At 60.1% G+C, this 11,393-nt stretch overlaps 1 protein-coding gene across 1 annotated transcript; it reads left to right on the top strand.

Annotated features, from left to right (window-relative positions):
* CHMP6 (charged multivesicular body protein 6) lies at positions 1-6,143 on the top strand. The gene is made up of 8 exons (XM_064728729.1): positions 1-104; positions 488-597; positions 1,116-1,203; positions 2,218-2,304; positions 2,393-2,458; positions 2,535-2,615; positions 2,845-2,899; positions 4,010-6,143. The coding sequence occupies exons 1-8, from the start codon at positions 42-44 to the stop codon at positions 4,060-4,062; spliced, it is 603 nt and encodes a 200-aa protein (XP_064584799.1). The 5' UTR covers positions 1-41; the 3' UTR covers positions 4,063-6,143.
* Positions 6,144-11,393: the final 5,250 nt, after the last annotated feature.

Genomic DNA, 11,393 nt, shown 5'->3' with positions numbered 1-11,393 from the left:
CGGGGGCGGGCCGGGCCGGGCCGGGCCGGGCAGGAGCGGCCATGGGGAACCTGTTCGGGCGGAAACGGCGGAGCCGCGTCACGGAGCAGGACCGGGCCGTGCTGGTGAGCGGGGATGGACCGGGATGGACCGGGCCGGGCTGGGGAGAGGGGGCAGAGCGGGGCAGAGCGGGACAGACCGGGCCGTGCTGGGGAACGGGGGGACTGACCGGACTGGGCCGGGCTGGGGAGTGAGGGGTGGACCGGGATGGACCGGGGAACGCGGGGAGCGGGGATGGACCGGACCGGATCGGCCCGGCTGGGGCTGAGCGACCCCCGGTGCTGTCGCTGAGCCGGCCGGGACAGACCCGGCTGGGGAGTGGCGCTGCTGGAGGGGGCGTGGAGCTGTCAGCGCTGAGCTGTGACCCCTGTCCGTCCCCCTGTCCGTCCCCTGTCCGTCCCTCTGTCCGTCCCCTGTCCGTCCGTCCCTCTGTCCGTCTGTCCCACAGCAACTGAAGCAGCAGCGGGACAAGCTCCGGCAGTACCAGAAGCGGCTGAGCCTGGGGCTGGAGCGGGAGCGGGCGCTGGCCCGGCAGCTGCTCCGGGACGGCAAGAAAGAGTGAGGGACAGGGACAGCGGGGCCGGGGGGACAGGGGGACAGTGCCACCGGGGATCGTGTCACCGGGAGGGGACATTTATCCCCATGGCCGATATTTTCATTAATTCCCATTCCCGATATTTTAATCCCCCTTCCCACTGCGCTGGGGGAATCGGATGCCAGGAGGGTTTGGGTTGGGAAGGACCTCAAAGCCCACCCAGTGCCACCCCTGCCATGGCAGGGACACTCCCACTGTCGCAGGGTGTTCCCAGCCCCATCCAGCCTGGCCTTGGGCACTGCCAGGGATGCAGGGGCAGCCCCAGCTGCTCTGGGCACCCTGTGCCAGGGCTGCCCACCCTCCCAGGGCAGGATTTATTCCCCATACCCGGTTTGCTCATCCTTGCTCCTCAAGGAGCAGGTGCAGGCTGCCAGTTGAGCTGCACGCAAGTTGTCCCCTTTTAGCAGAAGCCCAGAACAAGACTCGTGGCTGTGGTGGGCTCCTTTGGGCTCCAGTTGCTTCACCCCTCTGTGTCCCTCAGGAAGGCCATGCTCCTGCTGAAGAAGAAACGGTACCAGGAGCAGCTGCTGGACAAAACAGAGAACCAGATCAGCAACCTGGAGCGGATGGTGAGGCAGCCCTGGGGCTCTCCTGGGGTGGGGATCCCCTGGAATTCCACTCCATTCCAGCTGGCAGGGGTCCAGCCTCTGTCCAGGGGCAATGTCTCCAAAATTGTGCACGTGCCACGATTTTCCCTGGAGACACGGAGTGGTGTGTTTAAAACTGCAGGTTCCCTGCTAAATGTGAGGTTTGGAGATTGCTGGAACGTTACTCACAGGGGGGATGGCTGCACTGGGGCCTTCCTGCCTTGAGTCAGCCCTGTCATTTCAGAGCTGGATGTGTTTGGGTTTGGGGAGGTCTCAGCTGGGGCTGGCGGCTGGAAAATCCGGTGAAATCACCTCAAGGGCTGTTGGACCTGCTGGTGTGGATGTTTCCTGCTGCTGGTGCCACTGGCAGCACTGGAAGGGCTCCCCTGATTCCTCCTGGCAGCCTGTGTGTGCCTCAGAGTGGCAGCCATGGCATCATTTAGGTGGGAAGAGCCCTCTGAGCCCTGTCACTGCCCAGCTCTGCCAGGGCCACCTCTGTCCCCAGCTGCCACATCCCCATGTCTGTCACAGACATCTTTTATGGAAAGATAAAATGGGATTTTTCCTCCTGAGAAGCTGAGAGGCCTCAGGAACAAAATGCAAACATTGATTATCTGCTGCTGTGGAATGCAACAGGTGCATCTGGGATTGGTCTCATGTGGTTGTTTCTAATTAATGGCCAATCACAGTCAGCTGGCTCAGACACAGAGCCGAGCCACAAACCTTTGTTATCATTCTTTTTTCTTGTATTCTTAGCCAGCCTTCTGATGAAATCCTTTCTTCTATTCCTTTAGTATAGTTTTAACATAATATATATCATAAAATAATAAATCAGCCTTCTGAAACATGGAGTGAGATCCTCATCTCTTCCCTCAGCCTCAGACCCCTGTGAACACCATCACACCATGTCTGTTAATCTCACAGGGCAGCCTGTGCCATGCCCGTGCCATGCCAAGGTGTGCCAGGCTCCTCTGCCCTTTCTCCTCCCCACTGCAGGTCCAGGACATTGAATTCACCCAGATTGAGATGAAGGTCATCGAGGGCCTGAAGATAGGCAACGAGTGTCTGAACAAAATGCACCAGGTACAGGGTGGGGCACCTCAGGGGGGGCTGCCTGGGGCTGCCTCCCTGCTGGGCCCTCCCTCACCTGCATTGTGGCTCTGCCCTCCAGGTGATGTCCATAGAAGAGGTGGAGAGGATAATAGGAGAGACCCAGGATGCTGTGGAGTACCAGAGGGTGAGTGCAGGGGGCTGGGAGCAGCCTGTGCTCAGAGCTGCTGGGCTGGGATTGAGCTCCTTCCCTGTCCCCACAGCAAATAGACGAGCTCCTGGCTGGCAGCCTGACTGAGGAGGATGAAGATGCCATTCTAGAAGAATTAAATGCCATTACTCAGGTGGGGTTGATGTTTCTGTGGTTAAAATCCCCATTTCCAGGAAGCTGCTTTTAGCAGCAGTTAAAGTTCCTTTTTGCTGCTCTCAGAGCTGATCTGGGGGGAATGTGGGCCATTGTCCCCCCTTTTTGCTGCTCTCAGAGCTCAGTCTGGGGGAAATGTGGGCCATTGTCCCCCCATGCTTGCCCACAGCTGTGACACGTGTGACACATTGTCTGTAATGTCCTCACAGGAACAGTTGGAGCTCCCAGAAGTTCCTTCAGAGCCACTCCCAGAGAAGATCCCAGGTATGTTCTCCTTGCACAGCTGTGGCTTCAGGTGCTGCTGTCCCTGCAGTGTCAGTGTGTTGGGAAAGGGAGGGGACAGCAGCTCCTGGGGAGGGACAGGCCAGGCTGAGCCCTCACTGCCCGAGCACCCCAGGCTGCACTCCCTGTCCCATCACCATCTGGCATTGCCTTGGGCAGCTCCCTGGGTGACACTGCTGTCCCTGTCACATCCTGCCCCTGCCCTGAGACACCTCATTCCACCAGGAGCTCCATCAGGAATTCCTGCCTTGCCTGAGCCAGCCAAGGCTTCCCCCACAGCCCTGGGCCAGGCCCATCGTGCAGCTCAGGGTATTTGTGGATGCTGGGCTCACCCTGCACAGCTCTGCATTTCCCTTGGAGCTCTTCCCAGTGCTGTGGAAGCAGCTGGATGAGGATCACTGCAGTCCCACAGTTCCAGGATTGTCAGAGCTCACAGCTGGTGGTCCCCGAGTGTTCCTGAGTGATCTGAAGCCTCAGTGCATGGATTTGTGTGGGAATGAAGCTGGGAAATGGGAGAGCTCACTAAGAAAGTCACCAAACAGGCCCTGGTGGCCCTGCCTGGCAGGGAAGGAGCCCACTGGGATTCATCAGGTGTCTGTGAACTCAGTGAAGACTTCTCCTGGGACAGCAGAGCCCTGAGCTGTCTCTCACAGGAGCTGGACCTCCCTGCCTGTGCAAAGAGGGGCTGGAAGGAGCCATTTCCCTCTGTGGAATCTGCCCAGGAGCAATCTGGCATGAGGGGAATGGGGCTGGTTTCCTTGGAGCTTGTTTACTCCTAAACAGGGCTCAGATGTCAGCACTGAGGCCAAACAAAACAGCCCAGGGCTGAGGGCAGGGCTGGCCCTGCTCCTCCTCCTGTGTCTCCTCCTGCCCAGGATCTGTCCCTGGGCTGGCCATGCTCTGAGAGTCTGTAATCCTTCAGTGCTGTGAAAAAGGGGCATTTCCACGTGGGAATGTGGGATTATTTATAACCAATTTCTCTCAGTCCAGGTGCTGTGCAGAGGGGACTCTGAGGCCTGGATCCCCCTCAGGAGATGGCTGCAGGATATTTGCATCCCCTGCTTCTGTAACAAGTTTCTTTTCCTTCCACAGAAGTGTCACCCATCAAGAACAGGCCAAAGGCAGAGCTGGTGGCAGCATCTTAACTCCCAGTGCTGGGGATCCCCCTCCAGACTCTCCCCCTGGACAGTTTGCCCTCCCAGAGTGTGCTGGGAGCAGGCAATGCCTTGGCAGCATCCCAGCTGTGCTGGGTGGATTGTGGAGCAGGATTCCCTGCACGGGGTGGGGAACCTCAGCTGATTATCGCTCTTGTATCAAGATTATTTTCTAGTGCTTTCTTTTTTTGTAACTTAAACTCCAGACTCACTCAGCTGCGCTGTCTCGGGATTAAACAGCAACTCTAAATCATCCAAAGCCAAATTTTTCTCTGTAGGTTTGATTCTGGTGGTCAGTCTGCCTTTGCTCTGGCCAAACCCCAGGAAATCAGAGCGACCATGGGCTGGGTGAGCACGAGCCTGTGGAGCACTCTGGTGTCCGTGTCCCTCTGTCCCTGCTCTGGCCTGTGTCCATCTGTGCAGGGCTGGCCCTGGCCCTGTCCTGCTGCCCCTGGGCAGTGCTGGAGCTCTGGGCTGGACCCCCCTGGCTCTCACAGAGCCAGCCCCAGGCTGGGGTTTGCTCTGGGCCCAGCCTGGGTGCTCAGCCCTGCTCCTGCTGGGAGCTGGGGGGCCGGGCAGGGCTCAGCCCTGGGCTGCCAGAAATCTCCCCCAATGCCACCGTGGAGCTCCTGCCAGTGCCAGGAGCCATCAGGAGCCAGGATTCCTCCCTGGTGGGCCCTGCTGCAGCGTCAGAGTTCAGCTTTGGCAGGATGGATGATGGATCCACAGACTCTGCTGCTCCTGCTGGTGTTTCCTCGGGGACTGGACGCGTTTCCTTGTGCTGCTGTGGACACTGAAGCTGCAGGAATCAGCACTCCAGAGTGCCCTGGGAGCCCTGCAGGGAGCCCCAACCCCTCTGAGGACTCAGGGGATGCTGAAGGCTCTGGAACTCTGCTGGCAGCCAGGTGGTGGCAGATCTGGCTGCTCTTGGAACGAGCTCACCTGCCAGCTTGCAGATGCTCTTCAGGACACTGCAGATCTTTATTTATGATGTTCTTGAAGCCACAGCCCTTCATCTGCGTTCCTGTGACAGCAGAATGACTGGAGGGTCCTTGGAGACTTTGTGGGGCTGTTATTGGGGTTGTGGGATCTGGTGCTAGACAAAAAGTGACCCCGGGGACCGGGCCAGCAGCAGCTCTGGGTGGAGCTGTGCTCTCCCTGTCCTCTCTCTTGTGTTCCACAGACTGGCCAGGGCATCCTCATCCTCCTCGTGTGTCCCCAAGGCAGTGAGTGCCTTGGAGCCACCCCATTCCCACTGCTGTGTCCCCACTAATGTTCCATAGCAGCCCCCCAGTCCCTGGGCCTGGGTTTGACACCAGCACGGTGCTGGCAGAGCCTCTGGAGCTGCACTGGATGATCCCAGGGCTGTGTCCCTGCTCTCCCCAGCCCTGCCAGGACAGGACAGGACAGGTCCTGCTCTGCTGCCGGCGCTTCATTCTCTGCTCAGTCCCGGCTGAGCTGCAACGCAGCCCATTCCCAGCAGAGAGAGCCTTGGCTTCACCAGAGCCCTGCTGCCAGGAGCAGTTCTGCTCCTCCAGAGCCTTGGCTTCACCAGGAGCAGTTCTGCTCCTCCAGGGCTCCTTCAGCGGGTGCTGGGCTGTCCAAGGTGGCCCTGCTTCACCTGCAGGGACCATTACTTCCACTGCTGGTGCTTTGGGGAATCCCTGTTCCCTGGGGTTGGCATGGCCACAGCAGAGGCCTGAGGAGGGTGTGCTGCATCTCCCTGCTCTGGTTTTGTCTCTGGTGAATGTCCTGGCAGCAGCAGAGAGGATCCAGCCCTCGCAGGGATGCTGTGCCAAGGCCAGGCCAGGTCCTGGTGGCTGCACTCCTCCTGGGTATGAGGGGGAAGCAGGGCTGGTGCTGAAGGGGTTAATGCAGCTCCTTCCATTGCTTGTTGCCACAGTGGAGAGGCCATTTACTGATCCAGCAGGAGGGTTTGGAGCAGCCTGGCCACAGCTCCCTGTGCCAATCGCTGTCCCCACAGCTCCTGGGTCTCCTGGAGGAAGGGCCAGGACGGGCTGTGACCTCTGGGCTGTGCTGTGACAATAAACTGGCTCTGGTGGCTCCAGTGACTCCTCTCCAGCCTCGTGTTTGCACAGGGAGTGTCGTGGATGAGCAGGAGCTGCCTCGCTCCTCCCTGCTCCTGGGAGAGATGTGGGCAGGGGATTTCAGAGCAGGCTCCGTGTGTGACACAAACAGCCCTGGTTGGCCCTGGTTGGCCCTGTTTGCCTGGATGGCCCCGGGAGGTGACAGTGCTGGGACAGTCCTGGCATGGCCCTGCTGTGGCTGAGATTTTTGAGAGTCTCTGCACTGGGTTTGCAGCAAGGCCAAATTAGGGATTTGTAAGAATTACTGTGGAATTGTCAAACTGCTCCGCGAGCACTCCGTGCCCAGGGCTGCCTCCCTCCTGGGGGACCAAACTGTCCCATCCCATTTCAGCTCCCTCTGTAGGACTTTGTGCTTCCATTTCTGTGGCGTTGGCCATCCCCTGTCCCAGAGTGTGACTGTCCCTGTCTGCAGTGGGCACAGGGGCTCCCCCCAGTGCAGGTGAGGCCCCACCTGGGCTGTTCCTGAGCCCGTGGCCGTGCTCGGGCAGCAGCTGCTCCCTCGTTCCTCTGCATTTCCATCTCTCCTGCTGCAGGGAGCCTCGGGATGCCCCTGCCTGCCCCAGCGGGCCCTGGGAACGCGGCTGTGCCGAGTTTGGAGTGTTTGATCAGCACTGCCCGTGCCCCTCAGCCGTGGCAGCGGGGTGGGAGCCAGCCCCCACCGGGAGGGCTGCACACAGAGCTCTTCCAGCTGTGTTTGACTTGGCCAGATGTTGAGCGAGGGGAGCGTGGGGGCAGCGCTGCTCGTGGGTAAGTAAACCCTGGAGAGGAGGAACCAACCTCAGCTCCTGCCTCGGCTTCCCCAGAGCCCTCCCTGGAGCTCCCAGCCCTGGCACAGCCCTGGCACGGCCCTGGCCCCTCTGGGGAGGTTCTGACCACTGGACAAGCCCAGGGCGGGCACAGTGACAGTGAACAGGGAATGTGGCAGTGCCAGGGAATTCCAGCAGCATTCCTGGGAGCAGCCACTCCTCCTGGATCTCGGCGCCATTCCCAGCACTGCTGTGGGATTCCCAGCACTGTGGGATTGCCATGCAGGGGAAGGGGAAACGAGGAGCTCTGCTGGGAGATGCTGCTGCCCATTCCCTGCTGTCCCCTCAGGGACAGTCCCTGTTCCATGGGGACACTGCCCCACGCCATGGGATGTGCCTGGCTGCGAGCTCTGCCTGCAGAGCCTTCATCCCACACCCCAGCGAGGTCTGAGATGGGGCAGGAATTCCAGCCAGCCTTATGCCAGCAGCAGTGCCTTTAAATAGACTGCTATTCCCTGCTGTCCAGCTGGGCACCAGCCAGCCCTGCTCCCTGGGGCTGTGCTGGGCCCTCCCCAGCCACCCCCACCCCTCCGTGTGCCCACAGGCAGCTGGCACGAGGCTGGTGTGGGGCACAGGCCTGGAGCTGCCTCCCCTCCTCAGCAGCCTCGTCCCAGGGCTTGGAGGGAATTGTGTAAAATTGTGTAACGGGAGGCGGTGGCAGAGCCCTGGCAGTTTCTATGCCAACACAGCTGGATGGCAGCGCTGCCAGCACACCCCAGAACAGCTGCACAGCCCCAGAACAGCTGCACCCCAAAACAGCTGTACAGCCTCAAAACAGCGGCACCCTGACACGGCTGCACCCCTGACACGGCTGCACCCCTGACACGCTGCCGTGCTCTGCTGCCTCTGGTGTTTCCTGGAACACCCAAGGAAAAACAAAACAGAGCTGAGAACCCCAGAGGTGTCGGATCCTCTCCTCTGGGTCCTGCTGCTCTTTGGCACGAGGGGCTCAGAGGCCTGGGGGCTCTCCCTGTCCCCCCTCAGCTCCGTCCCAGGGAATGAGCTCACAGTGTCCCCTGTCCCCCACCCTCCTGGCAAACCCTGACTCAGAACCAGGCACAGTTCCGTGGATCTTTCATCCTCCTCCTCCTCCTCCTCTTCATTACCCACACCCTGAGCCTGCCCTGCCCTGTGTGGGGTTCAGGTGCTTCCCACAGGTGGGGGCACTGCTGGGGTGCTGCGTTCTGCACCCAAACCCCCAACCCCTGCAGTGCCACCCCTGGCTCCCTCCCTCTCCCTGTGCCGTGCTTCCAGTGCCCTGGTGTCACGCTGAGTCACCAGCAGAGGAGAGGAGGCTTTGGCAAGGAACAAGCCCAAGTTTTGATAGTTCTGCTGTGGGGAAAAAAAAAAAAAAAAAAAAAAAAATCAGCGTAATTTCCTAATTAGAGCAGCGCTGGGAACAAAGCAGGTCTGTCCCCATGGCCGGGAATGTGACCTTTGCTGGCTCCTGGTGCCAGACGGGAGCTGCCACTGCTTGGCAGGGCTGGAGCTGAGATGCCTGAGCAGGGCTGAAATGTCTTGGTAGGGCTGAAATGCCTGAATAGACCTGAGATGCCTGAGCAGGGCTGAAATGCCTCAACAGGGCTGAAAAGCCTTGGCAGGGCTGAAAAGCCTCAGCAGGGCCTGCGCTGATGCAGGAGCCAGAATTCTCCTCCTGGGGGACGCAGGACCATGGCAATGGGTGGGAGGAGCACTGGCAGGTGGCATTGTCCCCGTGTCAGTGTCACCATTTTTGCTGCCCTGCCCTGCCCTGCTGTGGAATGTGGCTCCTCAAGTCGTGGGTGAAGCCGTGGCCACGCCGGGTGTCCCCAAGGGCCAGCGCTGCCACGTGATGGGTGTCCCCAACCTGTGTCCCCTGCCTGTGTTCCCAACCTGTGTCCCCAACCTGTGTCCCTGCCCCATGTCCCCTGCCTGTGTCCATGTCCCCAGCCTGTATCCCCAGCCCGTGTCTGTCACTGGGGCAGCCCAGCAGAGCCGTGCCAGGCTGCTCCAGGGCTGGCTCCCTCATTAATTAGCAGGAGAGGAAACGAGAGGAGAGCAGTGCCAGGGCTGGGCTGTGTCTGAGGCAGGAGGAGCCGCTGGAGGTGCCGAGCAGGGAGCTGGGTTTGGCCTTGGGGCTGGAACAGGAGCTGGGGAATTGGGCACTGTGTCCCTCAGGCCTGAGATGCAGCTTTGGGCTGCTCCCCGAGCTGGGATGGGCAGGCACAGCCCTCAGGAGTGCCCATGGGGCAGCAAAGGTGCCCGAGGGGCTGTGGGGCTGTGACCAGCCCAGTGCCAGCTTGAGGGACACAAGGGGGGACACGGGCAGGGCATGGCAGCAGGACCTGAACCTGTCCCTTCTGCCACCTCTCTGTGACTGCATGGTCACAGGCAGGGCTGGGCAGGGGGAGGCAGCCCCCAGAGCCCCCCAGTTTGCCCACAGCCCCCAGCAGCACCTCGGCTCTGCCCCGGACGCGTCCCCGAGCTCAGCAACGTGATGCCAAATCCCATCATACCAATTATGCAAATCGCATAAACTATTCCTGCTATTCGGCAGGATCCCCAGAGAGCTCCTTAGCGCTGTAATTCAGCATTACTCACTCGTGGAACAGGAGCTGGGGCAGGTGAGGAGGGACAGGGCCCAGCCTGGCAGCGAGGGGGTCCTGGTGCGTTTTGGGGCTCCCCCAGAGCACAGTGCCCTGCTCCCCCAGCCCCAGGGCCATGGCATGGCTGGGTGCGCTGTGGAGCCCCCAGGGATGGCAGCAGGGATGTGGCATGACCGGTGCCAGCCTTGCTGCCCTTTGCCCTCCTGTGGCAGCCGGAGCCTCCCTGCACCCCTCATTCCCTCATCCCCTCCCTGCATCCCCTCCCTGCATCCCTCATTCCTTCCCTCCATCTTCCAGGCCCAGCACGGCATCCACACTGCTTTGTTCTCCCACCCACTCCGTGTTTCCTCCGTCACTCCGGCTCCTCCCTGAGCCTGCCCTCCCCGGGGAGAGCTGAGGCTGCTCCAGCCCTGCCAGGGCAGGGGGACACACGGGGCACACGGGGCAGGGCAGGGGGACACACAGGGCAGGGCTGTCCCTGCGGCCAGGGGGACGCTGCTGTCCCCAACCTGTGTCCCACCCCTGTGACACCAGGAGTGTCCCAGCCCTGCCCGGCTGCCTGCAGCTCACGGCCATGGGGAACAGTGCTGGGGTCCCTCTGGGGCTGCCAACAGTGCCCCCAGGGGTGGCCCCCAGTCCCTCTGACCCTCGCCATAGGCAGGGCCAGGTGCTCGGAGGCACAGGGTGACACAGGTGTCACACCGGGGAGCAGAACTGTCCCCAAATCCCTGGGCACAGCACTTGCACTGCTGGGAGTTTGCTCAGCTGCTGCTCCCAACAGGATTAGGGGAGCCCTGGGATGATGAGAGGCCAGGTTCTGTGCCGTGCCTCAGTTTCCCCTTGGTGCAATCAGCCCACCCCACTGGCCCAAGCCCGAGGTGGGAGCTGGGATTGCTGGGTCCAGCCTGCAGCTCCCAGCCTGCAGAAGAAGGGCCTGCATTGCTCATCCTTGGCTAATCCCCAGTAAATGGCTTTGCTGGGTTTGCTCAGCAGGATTTAAGTGCTGAGAGCCGCTGGCACACACAGGATGTCTCCAACCCAGGGACATCTCCAACCCAGACTCTCCTGAGTCTGAGCCCTGGATGGCTCAGGGGGCAGCTCCCACCAGCACCAGCAGTGACAGGATGGTGGAATGGGCTGGGCTGGGTCTCAGGTGTAGCTGGTGTGAATTCTATCACCATCTGTTAAAGGTGGGGCAGTTATCTTCTATTAATTGGGCAGTTTTCTTTATCTTTTCCACACCCAATCCTCCCTCCTGGAGATCTCTTCTGTTAATGGCCATTTATCATTAATTATCTTCTGTTAATGGGCCATTAACTATTAATTATCTTCTGTCCATGGCCACTGAGTGTCCCTGCAGGGCTGATCCAATCCCAGCATCCCATGGGGAGATGCCCCGCCCAGGGGAGGAGCCAAGCATTCCCACCTGGATCCAATCTGAGCTTTGGGACGCCCCAGCAGCCTCTGCCCCCTGCATTGTCAGAGGAGCAGCCTCACGGGATGGGGCTGGGACACACAGGTTGTATTCTCTCTCTATCAGTGGTTTGTATTTGTTTGTACTATTGCATTTATATTTTAATTTTCCTAGTACAGAACTGTTGTTCCTACTCCCATATCTTTGCCTGAGAGCCCCTTAGTTTCAAAATGAAACTATTATAATTCAGAGAAGGGGGTTTCCATTTTCCATTTCACAGGAGGCTCCTGCCTTCCTCAGCGGACACCTGGATTTTCAAACCCACACAGCTGGGGAGGACCTTAAAGCTCATGGGACACTCTGCTATCCCAGGCTGCTCCAAGCCCTGTTCAACCTGGCCTGGAGCACT

The sequence above is a fragment of the Zonotrichia leucophrys genome, chromosome 18 (genome assembly GCF_028769735.1).
Source record: "Zonotrichia leucophrys gambelii isolate GWCS_2022_RI chromosome 18, RI_Zleu_2.0, whole genome shotgun sequence".
Lineage (NCBI taxonomy): Eukaryota > Metazoa > Chordata > Aves > Passeriformes > Passerellidae > Zonotrichia > Zonotrichia leucophrys.
The sequence above is the reverse complement of the archived record's forward strand: the minus strand, read 5'-3'. Positions and strand labels throughout refer to the sequence as shown.

Excerpts from the sequence above, each read along its gene's own strand:
- CHMP6 (XM_064728729.1), top strand. The coding sequence starts at position 42 with ATGGGGAACCTGTTCGGGCGGAAACGGCGGAGCCGCGTCACGGAGCAG. Across the intron at positions 598-1,115 it reads CTCCGGGACGGCAAGAAAGA|GAAGGCCATGCTCCTGCTGA; the intron begins GTGAGGGACAGG and ends TGTGTCCCTCAG. Across the intron at positions 2,616-2,844 it reads AATTAAATGCCATTACTCAG|GAACAGTTGGAGCTCCCAGA; the intron begins GTGGGGTTGATG and ends ATGTCCTCACAG.